The 18,680-nt window shown below is 42.2% G+C and overlaps 1 protein-coding gene across 3 annotated transcripts in view; it reads right to left on the bottom strand.

Annotated features, from left to right (window-relative positions):
* The window catches only part of COL24A1 (collagen type XXIV alpha 1 chain), a 460,026-nt gene that overhangs the window by 373,941 nt on the left and 67,405 nt on the right, over window positions 1-18,680 (bottom strand). For all 3 annotated transcript variants that reach the window (XM_033916356.1, XM_033916354.1, XM_033916355.1), the window contains exon 4: window positions 8,078-8,131. In XM_033916356.1, coding sequence (XP_033772247.1) covers window positions 8,078-8,131 — 54 coding nt within the window. The remainder of the gene's footprint in view (window positions 1-8,077; window positions 8,132-18,680) is intronic.

Genomic DNA, 18,680 nt, shown 5'->3' with positions numbered 1-18,680 from the left:
GTGATTAAATTTGCAGAGGCCACTAAACTGTTCAAGTCGTTAAAATGCATGCAGATTGTAAAAAATTGGAAGACAGGGCATCCAAGTTGCAGATGAAATTTAATGTGGACAAATGCAAAGTGATGCACATTGGGAAGAATAAACCAAATCATAGTTACCAGAAACTAGGGTCCACCTTGGGGGTGAGCGTCCAAGAAAAAGATCTGGGTGTCATTGTAGAAAATATGATGAAATCTTCTGCCCAAAGTGCAGCAGCAGCCAAAAAAGCAAACAGGATGCTAAGAATTATTTTAAAAGGGAAGTTTAACAAGACTAAGAATGTTATAATGCCTCTGTATCGCTCCATGTTGTGACCTCATCTGGAGTTTTGCGTTCAATTCTGGTTGCCTTATGTCAAGAAAGATATAGCAGCACTAGAAAATGATAAAGGGGATGAACTCCTCTCGTATGAGGAAAGACTACATAGGTTAGAGCTCTTCAGCTTGGAAAAGAGATGGCTGAGGGGAGATATGATTGAAGTCTACAAAATGCTGAGTAGTGTAGAACAGTATTTCTCAACATGCGGTACACGAATCATTGGGGGTACGCAGGCTGCCTGTTGGGGGTATGCAGATTCCTGCTGGGGATCCCTGCCGACTTTCTGCTGAGCCAATGCCGCCACAGCCAGGGATGCCTTCCTGTCTGCCAGCCCGCTCCACCACCCCCGAAGCCGACCCTGCCACCAAGCCGGAGATGACACGCTCCATGACACCCCCCCCCCCAGCAGCAACTCCATGCAGGGATGGGCCACGGCTCATGCAGCAACTCACACACTGCACGCAGCAGGTCCACAAGCCTTCCCCCGATGTCAATTCTGACATCGGAGAGAAGGTTCCAGGCCATCCAATCACTGCCTCACTGCCTCAAAACCTTCTCTCCGATGTCAGAATTAACGTCGGGGGAAGGCTTGCAAGTCAGCCTCGTGTAGCGTGTGAATTGCTGCACGTGCCATTGTGGCCCTTCCCTGCGCAGAGTTGCTGATGGAGCATCTCGGCTCTGGCTTGGTGGCTGGGTCAGCTTTGGGTGTGGGGAGTGGTGCAGCAGACTGCCAGACAGGGAGGTATCCCCAGCTTCGGCTTCAGCAGGAGTTAGGCAGGATCACTGGTGGCGCCTGCGGCTTCTGTGGACAGGTCGAATTCGGGGAAGGAGGGGGCACAAACTCGACATATGGGAGAATTAACTTGAGACTTAGGAGGGAGGGAATAGAAAGGGATAATTGATGGGCATGAGTGTGTGACTGAGAGATGGTGCACATGAGTTAGATATGTGCACATCGGGAAAGGAAGAAAGGAAAATTGGGCATAGAGAGGAGTGAGGTAGAGATGCATGGGGAATAGAAGGAAGAGAGGGAGAAATGTTGGATATGGTGGTGGAGAGGGCAGATTGAAGGGGATGCAAAGGAGAGGAATGTTGGACATAGTGATAGAAGGCGAAAAGTGGCATTGTGATGGAGAGGGGTGATAGAAGGAGAATGGGCATGGGGCTGGTGGGCAGTTGTAAAAAAAATGCTGCACGTGATCCAGGGGTTGAGAGAGGAAGACATGTTGGATGTGGCAGTAGAGTAGGTGGGAGAGATGCCTGGATCTCTCAAGACAGAAGGACAGTGAGAGAGAGAGAGGGACACATATTGCCAATAGGGGTGGAGGAGAGAGGAAGAAAAGTTGGACTCATGGAGGGACAGAGAGAGAGAGAGATGTTGGATGGGAAAGGGAATGGGGCCCAGAGGAGTGGAAATGTGCAGGAGACTGAAATAAATAAATATTGGAAATGCATCCAAAGACTCATGAAATCACCAAACAACAAAGGTAGGAAAAATAATTTTATTTTCAATTTAGTGATCAAATTGTGTCAGTTTTGTGAATTTATATCTGCTGTCTATATTTTGCTCTATATTTGTCTGTTTTTCTATAGTTGTTACTGATTGCATATTTTAAAGTCATCTGCCTTGACCTCTTTGAAAAAAAAACCCCAAATATAAATGATAATTAACATTTTCTGTGCTTACAGTGTGCTTTGAGGTTTTGTTTTGGTTTTTAATTTTGTGGTTACCATTATGTATTAACTAGTTTTTTAGCCCGTTACATTAACGGGTGCTAGAATAGATATGTAGACTTAGGCACAGAAACTATTGTCTTGAAACAGTCTCACACACTTATCAGGTGTTCTTTTCAGGCCTGGCATATGAGGGTTCTATCATTGCACTGAGTTTTGTATAAGGCAACAGTTCAAAAACGAAATATAATAACAATGGCCAGTTATTATATTTGGCTGTTGCCTAATTTTGAGCCTTATACGAAACTCAGGGCAATGATAGAAACCTGTTTCGGAGCACTGCTTGCTAATTCATGATGTGTGTGAGACTATTTCAAGACAATATTTTCTCAGGACATTATAGATGAAATATATAAGCTACTATATTTCCTGGAACAGCGCCAAAACTTTAAGTCTTCCTTTTGATTTTCTGGAAGTCAACCAAATTTCAGTTTGGATTTTTGAACCAAAACCAGCTTAAAATCAGATTTCATGTTTCATCCTTCGGCCAAAAATGCAAGTGCATTTTTGGCTGAAATTGAAACTTCTTCCCCCCTCCCTTTTTGCCACCAGATCAAGTCTTCTTGGACCCAAATCCATCCCACCCCAACAGAAAGACGGACTCCAATAGGCTGAGTCAACCATTTACTCCACTGGAAGAAAATGCGTGCCACCATGCTGGCCCTTCCTCCCATTTGAAGAACATCCCCCATAAACTACCTTTAACTGCCCTGGTGATCTAGTACCTCTTACAGGAAGGAGCTGTCATAGTTGCTCCTGCCCTCGCCGATTCCTCCACTGATGAGACCTGGTCTTTTGGGAGAGGAGGGGGAGGTGCAGTGCCAGCAGCCTGGGACAGCCACAGCGCCTGCCCACCTAACAGTCTCGCGCTCCCAACCATAGCTTCTGAGCGCCGTCGCTCCAGCCAATCGTCGGCCGCCTTGATATGGGCCGCTCCATGGCGCTAGGTGGCCGCAGCCCATGCCACTGTCACGCCAATCCGCCGCCGAGCTGTCTTTCTGCCTCTGCCGGCGGGGACCGCCGGGGCCTGGGTGGGTGGGATCAGTGATTCAGCATTAAAGCATGCGGAGGGCAGGGCAAAGCAGGCTGCGGTCCCTGCTTCCGCATTAAAGCGTGCAAAGGAGGGCAGGGCAAAGCAGACTGCGGTCCCGGCTTGAGGAGTCGATCCTGTGATACCTTTGGGCCGTCAAGTAGGCAGGACTGTGGGGCCTGGGTGCAGCAGGGAAGGGGGGTCTTGCCTGGCTTGGGCCAGCCGAATCCCCTGCTCTCCTAAGTGGCGGCCCCTCACGTTGCGCCATCTAGCGCATGCGCACACGTGCTGCCACATCCCGACAGAAAAGGGATCAGGGAACATGCAGCTCGAGTGCGCATGCGCGCTTAGCTTTTTATTATTATAGATAAGATTATATTGTGTGTATATGAAAAATGGATAGAAGAAATTGCATTACAATTAGTACTATTATGGGGTGGGTCAAGGGCGGAGCTGGGGTGGGGTCAGTGGCTGAGCTTGGGGGGGTACTAGGTTGGTATTTGTTAGGCTTAGGGGGTACTTGGCTTGAAGAAGTTGAGAAACACTGGTGTAGAATGTGTAAAAGTGGATCGATTTTTTACTCTGTCAAAAATCACAAAGACTAGGGTCACTCAAAGTTACAAGGAAGTACTTTTAAAACCAAAAGGAGGAAATATTTTTTCACTCAGAGAATAGTTAAGCTCTGGAACGCATTGCCAGAGGTTGTGTTAAGAGTGGATAGCGTAGCTAGTTTTAAAAAAGGTTTGGAAAATTTCCTGGAGGGAACGTCCATATTCTGTTGTCGAGACAGACATGGGGAAAGCCACTGCTTGGATCAGTAGCAAGGAATGTTGTTATTTTTTGGGCTTTTGCCAGGTACTAGTGACCTGGATTGTCCACCACGAGGACCAAAGAAAGGCAGATGTGGTCCCTCTCCACAAGAGCGGAAGGAGAAAGTTGAGAATTAGAAGCCAGTTAGTCTGACCTCAGGAGTGAGTAAACTAATGGAAATGCTTCTTAAGCAGAGGATAGTGAGATTTCTAGAATCAAATGAACTGCAGGACTCAAAGAAACATGGTTATACAAGAGGCAGGTCTTGTCAGACAAATCTGATTGACTTTGTTACGCCGCTTCCGGATTCCATACGTTAGGTGTTCAATCCCAACTCACAATCCGGGAGTTGCAAAAATTCAATACTTTTCTGAGCACATGCTTCATTCACCCTCTTAGCCTGAGAGCTAGAAAACATATCCAGTGCCTTTTCACCAGATTTTATTTCGCTTCTCTGGAAAGTGTATTCTTCAGACCCAGCTCGTTTGATGCAGCTGGCGGGCGCGTCGGGTCTTTCTCAGCCTATGCTGGTGGCAGAGCTTCCTGTTCAGGAGCCCTCTCATCCAGCTATGGCAGACCTTGATTGCAGTAGATGCCTCTTCTGTCTCCCGACACTGCTTCTATATTGGAAAGGGCTGATGCCCTTGCTGGGACTAGTCACCTCGGCCACCCTGAGAGTCCGGTTGTGGGTGCTCATCCTTCTATCTGCAGACTTTTTCAGTGAGGTTCTGGCCAACTTTTTATTGCTGTTATTCTGAAAGAGATCTATTTGGATTCTCCACCTTCCACTTTTCAGGCTTCAGTCAGGGACCATTCTCGTATGCCTTTTTCCATTCCATCCGCAGCTCCTTGGTCTGGTTACAGAACAATGTGATACCACAGACAGCTCTTTCTGACCTTCTAATGCTATGTCTTAGCTTTATCCCTTCATTCCTGATTTTCAGCAGGTTTTTTAATAATCTAAGATAGATTACGCTGTGGCGCAGGTTATTCAGCGCACAGCCCTCCCTAGTACTGGCGGAGTGATGCTTAAGGGCTCTTAGGATTGTAGGGTGGATATTATGTTGAAAAAAAAGCTTTATGTAGTGGTGTCTTCCTTTATGACAGGAGCCTGTCAGGCCAGACTGTGCAGTGCATGCTCTGTGGAGATGCATGCCTGTCCTCTGCTGATGATGGATGGTTTGGATTATGTGGTGGACGCCCTTTATGATCTCATTTGAATAGTGTTTGGGTAGAGTTTGCAAAGTTGAAATTGCCAAGGATAGCGATTTGTTGGTGGGAGATAACTAGCTTTCTGATGACCATTATGAGGTCATCTAGGGCATTCATGAGGGAGCTTGGGGCTCTGTAGATCAGGGCAAAGGTGTGGCTTCTGATTTGACCAGGGGAGAAGGTGAGGCATTCAATGCCATTTAGTGTGATAGTGTCCATCAGTCTTGGGATGATGTTTGATTTTATAATGGCTGCTACTCCTCCTCCCTTTTTACTTGTACAGGAGCATCCTAAGGTTTGATAGCCTGGGGGGCAAATCATTAACTTTAAGGTTTCAGTAATCAGGAATATGTCCCAGTTTTTATTTGTAAGGAGGTCATTTAGTATGATATCTGTTATTTACTGATCTGACATTTATGAGGGTGATAGTTTTTTTGTTGTTGGGGTGTATGGGGAAATAGGGATTGATCTTAGGTTGTGGGGGCTATGTTGGGAGGGATTTTTCTGGGGGCAATTTCTTAGGTCACCATGTCTGTCTTGGTTGATAATGACTGGGTTAGCAAAGCACAAAATCGGCAAGATTGTTATAAGTTTGAGGAGGTAAAGCTTTTGAGCTGGTGAATTATATTTGTAATTTTGTTATCTTTAGTCTGTTTAGGTTGGATTTGGCTAAGCAAAAGGTAGTGGGGGGTGTTGTGGGTGATTGGTGGGTAGGTTTATATATGTAATGTGAGCCTAGGGATGGGTGGGGGTGAGAAGAGAGTGAGAGGGCCAGGGGCTGAATATGCACTGTGACTGTGAAGACTTATCTCGAAAGTCTCCTAGAACTTGGCGTAAACTTTGTCAAAGAGGCGTTTTCCCAAAAGCAGAGTCTGAGGTCTGGAAGAGTTTTCTAAGAGCAGGAATGGAGTTGCAGGTAGAAGCAACTTTGAGATGTAGCCAGCAGGGCTCTCAGGTGGAGCCAGGTGAGTAATGGTTGCTGCTATGGAGTTGTTAATGTATGTGCTGAGTACAGGAAGGCTTTTGAGTTTTGTCAAAGAGGAATTTTCCCAAAAGCAGAGTCTGAGGTTTGGAAGGGTTTTCTAAGGGGAGTTCCACATGCCTATGTTCTGGATGAAAGGTGGGAGAGATAGACTATGATAAGAGACATTTAAATATCTCCATGGCATTAATGTACAGGAGGTGAGCCTTTTTCAAATAAAGGAAAACTCCAGAATGAGAGGGCATAGAATGAAGTTAAGGGGTGATAAGCTCAAGAGTAATCTACAGAAAGAGTGATAGATGCGTGGAATAGTCTCCTGGTAGAGGTGATGGAAACAAAAAACTGTGTAGGATAGGCATAGGGGATCTCTTAGGGAGAGGAGATAGTGGAAGCTGTAGATGGGTAGACTGAATGGGCCATTTGGACTTTATCTGCTATCATGTTTCTATAAATATTGTCACTACCCGGCTAGGTCCATGCTCTGCCCAATCTCCACTCTTGGCCTGTCCCTAACTTAGCCAGCTAGTGTTGGCCATTTAGCAGCAATATTCAGCAGCACGGACTGATTTAAGTGCCACTGAATATTGCTGCTTAGCCCCAGAGAAGCAATTTAAAAGGCCAGGAGCCTCTTCTGATCATTGAAATTGCTATGAATATCAGGCAGCAAGTAGTTAAACTCAGCTAGATAAACAAGCAAGAGTATGCAGATTTGTATACAGGTAAGCAGGATGATATAACAAGCACCTAGGCCTGGATTCTATAAAGTCTGCCTAAAGCTATGCGCCGATATTGACACAATTTTATTGAGCAATAGGCTTAATCATTGCTTATATTGGCACTCAACACCTCACAATCAGCTTTAATTGGACTTAATAAAAAGTTAGGCGCCTTACTCAACAAACTCGATTCTATAAAAAAAATAGACACCTAGCCCAAAGCACCTACACTAAAAGTAAGCGTGGTTGGGATGGATCATGGGCATGTTTTTGAGTTAAGGTACCTCTTTGTGTATCAGGTGATATCAGCGCCTATCTTTAGGCATAAAAAACCCAGGTATAAATTGGGAAACCTAAATGTTGGAATGCTGAGCACCACCTAAACACACTTAGGTGATGCTAAGTATGATTCTATAATGGGCACCTAAGTTCTATAGAACAGGTGCCTATATCAGCGCCTAACTTTAGGTAGACTTTATAGAATCAGGACCTTAGAAACTACACTTTCTGAGAGCATATTTTCTCATTACATTACATTAGTGATTTCTATTCCGCCAATACCTTGCGGTTCAAGGCAGATTACATAAAAGTTTTCAGAAATTACATAAGTTTACATGAATAGCATAAGAGATGTCATAAGAGTTACATAAGAATTACCGAAGAGTGGTAGAGGTCTTAAGGTAGTAAGTTTTGGGTAAATAAAGATATTTTAGCATTGGTTGGGTAGATAGAAGCATTTTAGAATATGCTATTAAGGGTATAGAGTGGATAGGTGGGGTTTGGCCAAAAATATTTCTCCTATTTGAAATGTTTTTAACCTAAAACTACAGCTTGTGGAAATGCATGAATCCTTTCTTGCCATCCACTCCCTTTCATTTTGAAAAGAAAATGAACTTGACCTCTGACTACTGAGATGAGATCACTGGAACACAGAAGACTAACGTTTCCAGCAATAGCATTACTGCTACAAAAAAACTTTGTTAAAATTTGGAGAACATGTTCTCATAAACTCTACTAGCTTTCTTCAAGAGATGTTAACATTGGGCTATAGAGCTCAAACACATTTCTATGCTTTTTTCCTTCCCACTATTTTCTTATTAAGTAGAGCAATTGTTCCTGAACATCAAAGATTTCCATTGTGGTTTCTTTTCTAAAAAGCATCTCTTATCTGTAGTGAGGAAAAACGCATGTTACACTCTGGTTATCAACACTGAAAATGATGACTTTTCTACTCACCCTTGGACCTCTTTTTCCTGAGGGACCTGGTAAACCTGGAGGACCTGGTGGACCCTTAAGAGAGAAGAGATATCGTAGTTAAGACAAATAGTGAATAGATCTTCCAATTCCAAAATTTACTTAATTCTTAATCTTAAGGCTCAGCTCCCAAAAGATGCTTAACAATGATTCAGACCTTACACATTCTGAATACTAAAGATGAGTCAGCACTGCCTTTTTCTTCTCTTGGTACAAACTAGTTGTCTGCTCCAAGGACATTTGCTAGAGGATGTACATTTCCTAAAATTTTTTGAGTTTAAATGTAGAGATATAAATTGCCAGGGATTAATTTATTAAATTGAATACGTAGAAACATAAGATATACATAAACAGTCTTGTATAATGTATAATGTATAAACAGTGTAGTATAATGTCTATCTTGTATTGATCTTGTAGCATATGTTGAGAAACACGAAGCCCTTCTAGGGACTTGTCTTTGTTGAAGAACTCACCTCCCAATCACCACATATATGTAATACGTGCAATCAAAAAATGACAATAAATTTCTAATTGGTGATATTCATAAATGTGTTATCCTCTTCTCACAAAATATAAAAAAATAAATAACTTATCTCAAAGGGTTTGAAAGGTCCCAATGTGGACCACACTTTGCTCTCTTCTTCAGAAAACCCAATGATATTCTTATGTGTTCATATGCAATTAACTAAAAGGAAAACGGTGAACTAGTTTCAATGTAGATAAATCCTCAAAACACATAAAAACAATGCTTTCATATTGTGAAAAATTAAATAACACATTCAGGCTAAATTAGGCAGGTACCGTACCTGTTACTGAGCTGGCTTCCAAAATATTAATTCTCTGCTTCAAAAGTTTAACTGGCGTTAAAGGCTTCCAGCCCTTTTTAAAAAAACGGAAGTGTCATCATCACAAAGTCCCAATCATTATGCTGTCAAAAGAATCACAGGTATTACATAAAAGCTCACCATTCAATTTCATTTTTTAAGCCGCTAGGCTGGAGAATGCCCAATAATGTGTGCCTCAATGACCCCCGTTCTAATTTTATTTAAGTGCTCCCCTATCCGTATCTTGATGCTCTTGGTAGTTTATCCTACATATTGTAGGGAGAATGGGCATTGAATAATATAAACAATACCACTGTCATACAATCTGAGATCATTCGGCTTGTTCTCTCTGCTTGGAGCGGGTGGAGCTATTGGTTCAACTGGCCAAAATCGCCCTTGGAATGAATTACTTCCAGTTTGGTCATAATTTTTTTTAAACAATTAAAAGGCACGGCGATGGGGGCCAAGATGCACCATCCATCGCTTGTTTATATGTTTCTGGTTTTGAAAACAAATTTTTGTATCCCTCTCAATTTTTGCAAAGATACATCAATGACATTTTTGCGGACTAAGTAGGTACTTAGCCTGAGTTTTTTAAAAATTTAAATTGGCTAAATACTTGTGATTCAAACCTACAATTCACATCACAAACATATTGTAAGCAGTTGCCCTTTTTGGACATTTTGATCACGTTAGAGAATGGCACTTTCACTATACCACTTATAGAAAGAGCACTGACAGGAACTATCTACTGCGATATGAGATTTTCCATCCTCATCACTTACGGAATAATATCCCAACAGGTCAGTTTTGGCACCTCAAATGTTTGTGTTCATCTCAAGAGGATTTTAGCTTGAAGACTGACAATATGAGATTCAATGAGAGAGGTTACCCAAAATCAGTGATCAATAAAACGTATGAATTCTTTTGACAGCATAATGACTGGGACTTTGTAATGATGACATCATCCCGTTACGCAGTAATATGATGACACTTTAGTTTTTGAAAAGGGCTGGAAGCATTTAGTGCCGGTTAAACATTTGAAGCACAAAGTCAGCATTTTGGAAGCCAGCTCAGTGACAGATACCCGCCTAATTTAGCCTGAAAATGTGTTTGTGATCTAATTTTTCACAATATGAAAGCACTGTTTTTATATTGTTTTGAGGATTTATCTACATTGAAACTAGTTCACTGTTTTGTTTTTTAGTTAATTACATATGAACACATGAAAATATCATTGGGTTTCCTAAAGGAGAGAGCAAAACGTTAAACTGACAGACAAAAAATTGCAAGAATATGCTGCCTGCTTGTCCTGGGATAAAGCACAGTTACTTACCGTAACAGATGTTATCCAGGAACAGCAGGCCAGATATCCTCACAACCCACCCACCTCCCCTGGTTGGCTTCTTAGCTAGCTATCTGAACTGAGGAGATGTGCACCCTACGTCGGGTGGGAAGGCACTCGCGCATGCTCAGTGCGACAGTCGTGAACTTTCTGAAAGTTCTTCAAGCAAATCTGCTTGTGAAGCTGTCCGCATCGGGGCTCCATGGATGATGTCACCCATATGTTGAGAATATGCTGCCTGCTTGTCCTGGGATAATACATATAAGTGATCACAAATTAAAAAATAAACTGAAACCCCAGCAATCCACAGTTTATATACAATGCAGCACCACAGACATAGAAACAGTGATGCCTTTCTTTCTGTCCTCTACAAATTATAAAAAGGATCTTTTACTAAAGATTAACACAAGTTATCTGCAGCAGGGCCCATAGGAATAAACTTGTTCTTGTGTCAGATAACATGGGCTAACATCCTTTAGTAAAATATCTCCAAAGACAACAGATATAAATTTCAAAAACTAACATATTGATTTATTACAATTAATAGCCCACAAAATTGGTCTAAACATTCAGGGGCCCTTTTACTAAAGCTTAGCGCATATTAATTGACATTAATATGCATTAAGTGCCATGTGGCCCATAGGTATTAAATAATCCATGCTAATGTCTGTAAGCATGCGCTAAGCAGGGCCTCTCAATACAACATACATAAGTTGACAATTAAAATGTAACTAAAAACATATGTGAAATACATAAAAAAATGATAAAAACAAGACAGATCCATACAGTGACATAACCAATAATATAAAACAGAATAAAACTTAACCAAAAGCTTCCAAAAATAAATGAGCTTTTAAACATTTCTTAAAATTCTGCAAATTAATCTCAATCCACAAATCTAGTTTATACCAGAAGCAAGGAGCATCAATTGAAAAGGCAGTGATCCTAGTGACAGATAGTCTTCCTCTCACAACGGTGGTGCTTTCGATCAATCTATCCCAGCAGAATGAAGCGTGTGACAGTGAAAATAAAAATAATAATAATTGTATTTTGTATACCGCCATACCCAGAAAGTTCTAGGCGGTTCACAACAATTAAATTGAAATACAAACAATGCAAATCATTAAAATCAACAAGTTATATGCATATAATATAAGAAAAATACATACATGCCATAAAAGATTAAAAGATTATAATTAAAAGATTAAGAATAAAAGATTATAAGATTATAATAAAATAATAAAAGATTATAATAAAAATATTAAGAACTCGGCCTGAGTTTTAATCTGCTTTCTAAAATCAAGATAGGAAGAGGCATCAAGCACAATTAAGACAGATTTTTCAAATGCTGAGGAGAAATATCTTGTAAAGGTTTAAAGACTAACAAATACATCTGCTGCTGCATTTTCTCTAGACCAGCATAACCAAACCATAAATCAATCAGGGAGTCACAAGCTCTATACGAGAGCCTGCTGAAAAGTTCTCAGCCCAACCAACCAACTTCTAAATTCTGAGCATTACTTTGCCACTGTAGCTGAAAAGAGTTGTCTTATTTTGTTAAGTGCCAATTTGCAGAAACGAAATTCTATGTTTTGACTTTGTTTCGGATCATTGTACCATATTCACCTCGTTCTCCTCCTGTTTGGGCTGAGAATTTTTCAGCACCCCTTTGTACGTACAGTATGGCTGAGGCTCTGCCTTTGAACTGGAAAATGAGGAGGTGACAGGACCAGCAGCCACACAGATGGCCTTGAAGATTATGGCCCACAATGGCTTCATGTTTTGGCACTGCTGCTGCTGTTCTTAAGAAACAGCAGCAGGGAGGCAGGTGGGAAAGGTTCTGGTGAGTTTATTGTGCAGCAGCTTAAAAAAGGTGCATGACCATGTGGCCACGTAGCTTAGAAGAAACAGTGATTATTAGTGTATATTAAAAAATAAAATTTCTCAAATTGTGGACTAAATAATTATTTCTTGTAATGACATGAGCAACTATAGTGGGATTTTTATTTCTAATCTGTATTCAAGTAATGTTTACTTGTTTTAAATTTGAAATGTTAATAAATAAAAAATAAAATAAAATTTATTGTCTACCTTTGTTGCCTAGCCATTTTATTTTCTAACCATCTCACTCCTTTTCACTTCCTCCCTGACTTCCATCTTTCACTTTTAGCTTTCTTCCATTTATTTTTCTGTTTATCCACTCAGTTTTCAGGCCTCCTCAACATTCAGTCCTCAATCTCTCTTTTCTACTGCATCTACTCTGCAGCTTTCCGCCTCTTTTACCCTAGCCCTCCCATTCTCCTTCTCTCTCTTTCCTTCCTAAGCCTCTCAGTACTTTCCCCTGTCTTCCCAAGCCAAATGGAGCATTTCTCTCTTTTTCCTTTCCCTTATGCATTGTCCAGCATTTTCCTTTCCTTTCCCCACCTGCCTTCATAGTCCAGCTTCTTCCTTTCTCTGTAACCACCATAGTCCTGAATCTTCCTTTATCCTCCCTTCCCCATGATCCATGCCCAGTGTTTCCCCTTCTCTTCCCCACCTCCCTCTTAAATTCCCTGCCTCCCACAATCCAGCATCTACCCTTCTTTTCCTTGTTTCCCATGTCCAGCATCCCCTTCTCCAACATTTACCTCTGCTGTGTTTAACATCATCCCTTCTCTTTTCTCTGTCTCTTGCCTCTCTCCTCTTCCCTACTATTTCCAGATCTCCTTCTTTCCCCTCCATATTCCCCCCCCCCAAGACATTCAGTATCTCACCTTCCCTTTCCCCTCTCCAAGTCCAGCATTTATCCTTCCTTTCCCTACCCTCTAGGTATCCAGTAACTCCTCTTACCTCCATATCCCCCAGGTATGCAATATCTCCCTTTCCCTTTTCCCTGCTCCATGTCAAGTATTTCCCCTTCCCTTCCCCACTCCAAAAGTATCTCCCCTTCCCTATTCCTAGGTGTCCAGCATTTCCCTGCCCCCTCCTTATCCCTGGGTATCCAGAAATCTCATATTCTCTTCCCTTTCCTATGCCCCCTATGTCAAGCATCTCTTCCTTCTTCAATTCCTCTCACCAGGCCTACTGCTGTCACAACCCTACCTCCTCCAAAGCCCAAGTTGAATAAAATGCCCATTTTTAAAACCGGCAAAACCACTAGATGTCCAAAAGTTTTTTTCAAAAATTGCCTACTAGGAGGTCCAACCTTAGGACGCTTAACTTTTTTCACTATTTATGACCATAGATACATCCAAGTGCAAAACATCCAAATTCAGACCATTCTGATGTGGGAGGGACCAGCATTGTAATGGACAGGCCACACAGACATTCCAACAGGGCAGTGGGGCACTTTAGAGGGCACTGCTGTGAACTAAAGAGTGCTAGGTGTACATCTCATCAGAATCTCCTTACAATGTATGGTGAGCCCTCCAAAAGTCCCCCAAAACCTACTCTACCCATCTGCCTACCCCCTAATAGCACTTATGGCTACGGATGGCATCTATATGGCAGCAGAGTACGGTACTGGTGGCTTCACACTTTCCACCATAAATGTAGAGGTTAGAGTGGCTTATAGGCCTGGGTCCTCCTCTCTACGGTTCACCTACCAGGCTACTTAAGACACCTGTGTGATGTTGTACTAGGCTTTCCATACCAGGTGCTGCTATTCTAGAGACAGATATGTACTGTTTCATTCAGATTTTGGGGGGATGAGAGGGGGTCAGTGTGGGGAAGCCATAACTTAATCACTCCAGTGATCATCTGGTCAGTTTGGGTACCTTTTTGGCACTCAGATGCTTTGAAAACAAGTCTATCTCAGAACGTTTAAGTTCCATCCAGGATGTCTTGGGAAAGGTTTGATTAATTATTATCACAAGATGTCCAAATCTAAGTAAGCCCAAAGCCTACCCAGAACATACCTTCCACACACACCCCTTTACTTTTGGACACACAGTAGCAGGGACGCTTCGCATGATGGCCAGAAAGATGGTTTTGAAAATCAGCACTTGGATGGCTTGGTGACTTAGGATGTCCATGTGCCAATTTAGGTCGTTTTCTGGACGTCTTTGTGTACTGAAAATTACCCAAATAATGAGACTAATTTCAAAACATCATTTGCCCAAATAGATAGCAATTTGTCTAGGTAAATAGACAATTTGAAAATTATCATCATTCCCTGCTGATAAAATTACAGGCCGATAGTTCTTTGAGTTTATATGCTGTTAGGAGCTATTATATTTCTTTATCTGCAGTAGCTTCAATTTAAGAAACAGTTAAAAACTCCGTTGTTTGTTACTGCATTTTTGTGATTTATTAGCTGTCACTTGAAGAGAAGAAACTGATTAATTCTGCTTCTATTCCTTTCTCTCCTCTCTTCTACCTTCCAAAGTATTTAGATCAATGCTGTCTTGTTAAAATGTTTATTTTATTTTTATTTTTCCTCTAACTCTACTTTTCACTTCTCTATTACCCTCCAGGTACTTTAGTTAGATTGTGAGCCTTCGGGACAGTAAGGGAATTTTTCAAGTACCTTTCTTATTTCTAATCTTAATGTATATTTTCTGTAAACCGCTTAGAACCTAACGGATGTAGCGGTATATAAGAAATAAATTACATTACATTACATTTTATGATTTTAGTTTGTCTGATATTTTATGTATGCTTTTATTGGTTATTATAAACCATTTAGTCTTTTCTTTAAACAGTATAGAAAGTTTTAAATAAATAGCTGCTTGCTGTCCTCAGAAGGAGCCATCCTGGGCAGTTAATTAAATGGTTAAGTCTAAAAGTCTCCCCAGCTTTCTTCCTCCTTTGACGCCTTCCTTAGTGGGCTCTGGAATCTTCTATATGTATTATCATTTTAAATGGAAAAATTTAGATTTTTTTTAAACCATATGTAAAAGAAAAGTATGTGTGATGTAATAATTTGGCTAAAGGGTACCAAGTTCTGCATGCCCAGATTTCCACAGTATTTGTGATAGAACCATAATATTAATTGGACACATATTTTTATGAATGAACATATAATTTGGGCTTCTGATTTTAGGTGTTTATCATTTAGAATATTAGAGATTTAGTTTTGAGGCAAATTAGATGTTTTCTTAGGGTAAGTAAAGTAGTGGTTTATTCATGTATTTGCATAGCAAAAAAATAATTGTGTTTTTTATAATTACATTCAGTTACCCAAAATGCAATTTTCCAGGTCAGCGCTTTCTCCCAAACCCTGCATCAGCCCTCCCATCACAGTCCTTACTTCTCCCAGCAACAGCATTGGTTCACAATCTATCTTTATGCGGTTCGTCACAGCTGGTTAAGTGCCAAAAATCACACTTACTATGGGCTTCTTTTACAAAGCCACGCTAGAGTTTTTATGGCACGCATCAGATTACCGAGTGCTAGCTGGAAATCTACCGCCTGCTCAAAAGGAGGCGGTAGCGCCTAGCATGTGCGGCAATTTAGCATGCGCTATTCTGTGCATTAAGGCCCTAGCGCGGCTTTGTAAAAGGAGCCCTATGTTTTTGCTGGCTCCATATACCGTATTTTTCGCTTCATAAGACGCACCTGACCATAAGACGCACCCTAGATTTAGAGAAGGAAAACAAGAAAAAAACATTCTGAACCAAATTCTCCCTGCCAGGCTCTGCACCCAACTCCACACTCCTTGCCAGGCTCTGCACCCCATCCCCCCTCCCTGCCAGGCTCTGTACCCTGTCCCCCCCCCTGGTGGTCTAATGGTAGGCCGGGACAGGGCACAGAGCAGGCAGGCCTAGTGGCAGGCCGGCAGGCCTAGTGACCTAGTGACAGGCAGGCCTAGTGGCCTAGTGACAGGCAGGCAGGCCCCAAACCCCCCATGTACTCCCCCAGTACCTTAAATCATCCCCATCCCCCCACGTACCTTTAATCATACCCCCTTGTACTTTTAATCATAACCCCCTTGTACTTTTAATCATAACCCCCTTGAACCTTTAATCATAGCCCCCTTGTACCTTTTTAATCATACCCCCCCCCCTTGCACCTTTATAATCATATCCCCCCTTTGTACCTTTTTTTTTTGTATAACAATTTTTTTGTTGATTTTCATATAGAATACATTCAGGGCAAAGCCCCAAACAAGATCAAGTCACATACAACTGGAACAATAACCAAGAAAAAAACAGCAGGAATCCCCACCCCACCCAACACCTCCACCCAGAACAGGGAGCATCTGCTGTGTTACACAGTAGACAACATCCAGAGAGAGGACCGCAGCCCACAATGGGTAGAGTTGAAGTTCCCCTAATCAGAAAAAAAAAGTGAGGCTCTGCAACCAACAATCCAGCATGAAAAGGGAAAACCTACTCTTTGGGTTTTGGCCAGGTACTAGTGACCTCAATTGTCCACTGTGAGAACAGGCTACTGGGCTTGATGGACCGTTTGACCCAGTAAGGCTATTCTTATGTTCTTAACACCACATCCAACCAAGCTGCCACATCCAAGTGATAATGTTTTGAAAATGTATGAGCTAAAGACCACATCACTGCCCTACAAATTTCTTCAAGAGAGGCACAATGAGCCTAAATGGCCAACGTCAATGCTCCCTCTAAGGATTGGCTGGATGCGTTTAAATATTTTTTTCATATGAGCAACAAGAGCTACAACAAATTTTTGTGTGAACAACAAGTTCTAAAAACCAACAATTTTTCAGATTTGCAAGTATTTTGTGAACAACCATGTAAAATCTGTGAGTGGTGCTCCTAGAATGTATGATAAATTGCTCACATGCTCAGCTTAGAGGGGACATAGGCCACTGCCCCAGTAGAATGAGCCAGAGAAATAGGCCTACCAGCAAGAAGATAAACTGTCATAATGGATTCCTTCAACCATAACCTTGGAGGACACCAGGCCTCTGCACGGATGAGACAAAAGAATGAACAAATGTTCCAACTGCTGAAGGTAAACTGTAGATACTATAAAAGCACCCTGTGGATATTTAGAAGCTAAAATGACCAATACTCCTGACCACAATCCTCCTCCTGAAATAATGGGAGAAACATCAGATTAAGATGAAACACAGAAACATAGAAACATAGAAATAGACGGCAGATAAGGGCCCACGGCCCATCTAGTCTGCCCACCTTAATGTCCCTCCCCTACCTTTGCCCTGTGAATAGATCCCATGTGCCGATCCCATTTGGCCTTAAAATCAGGCACGCTGCTGGCCTCAATCACCTGTAGTGGAAGACTATTCCAGCGATCAACCACTCTTTCAGTGAAAAAGAATTTCCTGGTGTCACCTCGTAGTTTCCCGCCCCTGATTTTCAACGGATGCCCTCTTGTTGTCGTGGGACCCTTGAAAAAAAAGATATCTTCCTCCGCCTCGATGCGGCCCGTAAGATACTTGAACGTCTCGATCATGTCCCCCCTCTCTCTGTGCTCCTCGAGCGAGTATAGCTGTAATTTGTCAAGCCGTTTTTCGTATGGTAGATCCTTGAGTCCCGAGACCATCTGGGTGGCCATTCTTTGCACCGACTCCAGTCTCAGCACATCCTTGCGATAATGCGGCCTCCAGAATTGCACACAGTATTCCAGGTGGGGCCTCACCATGGAGCTATACAATGGCATAATGACTTCCGCCTTACGACTGACGAAACCCCTTCGTATGCAGCCCATGATTTGTCTTGCCTTGGACGAAGCCTGCTCCACTTGATTGGCAGACTTCATGTCCTCACTGACGATTACCCCCAAGTCTCGTTCTGCTACCGTTTTTGCTAGGATTTCGCCATTAAGGGTATAAGACTTGCATGGATTCTGGCTGCCCAGGTGCATAACTTTGCATTTTTTGGCACAGAAACTACCTTCAGCAAAAACAAAGGTAAGGTCCAAAAAGAGACGCCCACTTCCATAAAACGCAGGAACGGGTCTCTTCATGATAAAATCTTGCAACTCAGAAAATTTACATGACGAAGACATGACCACAAAAAAAACAGTGCTAAGGGTGAGATCTTAAGAGCTGCCTTCTTCAATGGCTCAAAAGGGCCCTTGCAAAGCCCTGAGCACCAGATTAAGGTTTCACTCTGGATAAGCTGGACACACTGGAGGCTTGAAACAACTAACCGTCTTCAAGAACCAGACCACATTTGGCTGATAGGCTAAAGAAGAATGCAAGAGCTGCCATGAGCACCCTAAGGGAATTGTAAGCCAGACCTTTAGCCAAACCATCCTGCAAAATGGACAAAATTTGAGACAGAAATGCACTGAAGAAAGAAATGGATCTCTGAGCACACCATAATTCAAATACATGCCAGACCCATGCATATGCCACAGAGGTGGGATGTTTTTTTGCCTGTAGCAAGGTAGAAATCACTTCTTCCAAATAACCTTGCTTCCTTAGCTTTGCCTTTTCAATAGCCAAGCTGCAAGATCAAAGCAGGAGAGATCCTTGATGAGCACAGACCCCTGT

This window comes from Geotrypetes seraphini, chromosome 12, assembly GCF_902459505.1.
Source record: "Geotrypetes seraphini chromosome 12, aGeoSer1.1, whole genome shotgun sequence".
NCBI lineage: Eukaryota > Metazoa > Chordata > Amphibia > Gymnophiona > Dermophiidae > Geotrypetes > Geotrypetes seraphini.
Note: the sequence above shows the minus strand (reverse complement) of the source record. Positions and strands in the feature narration are given on the sequence as shown.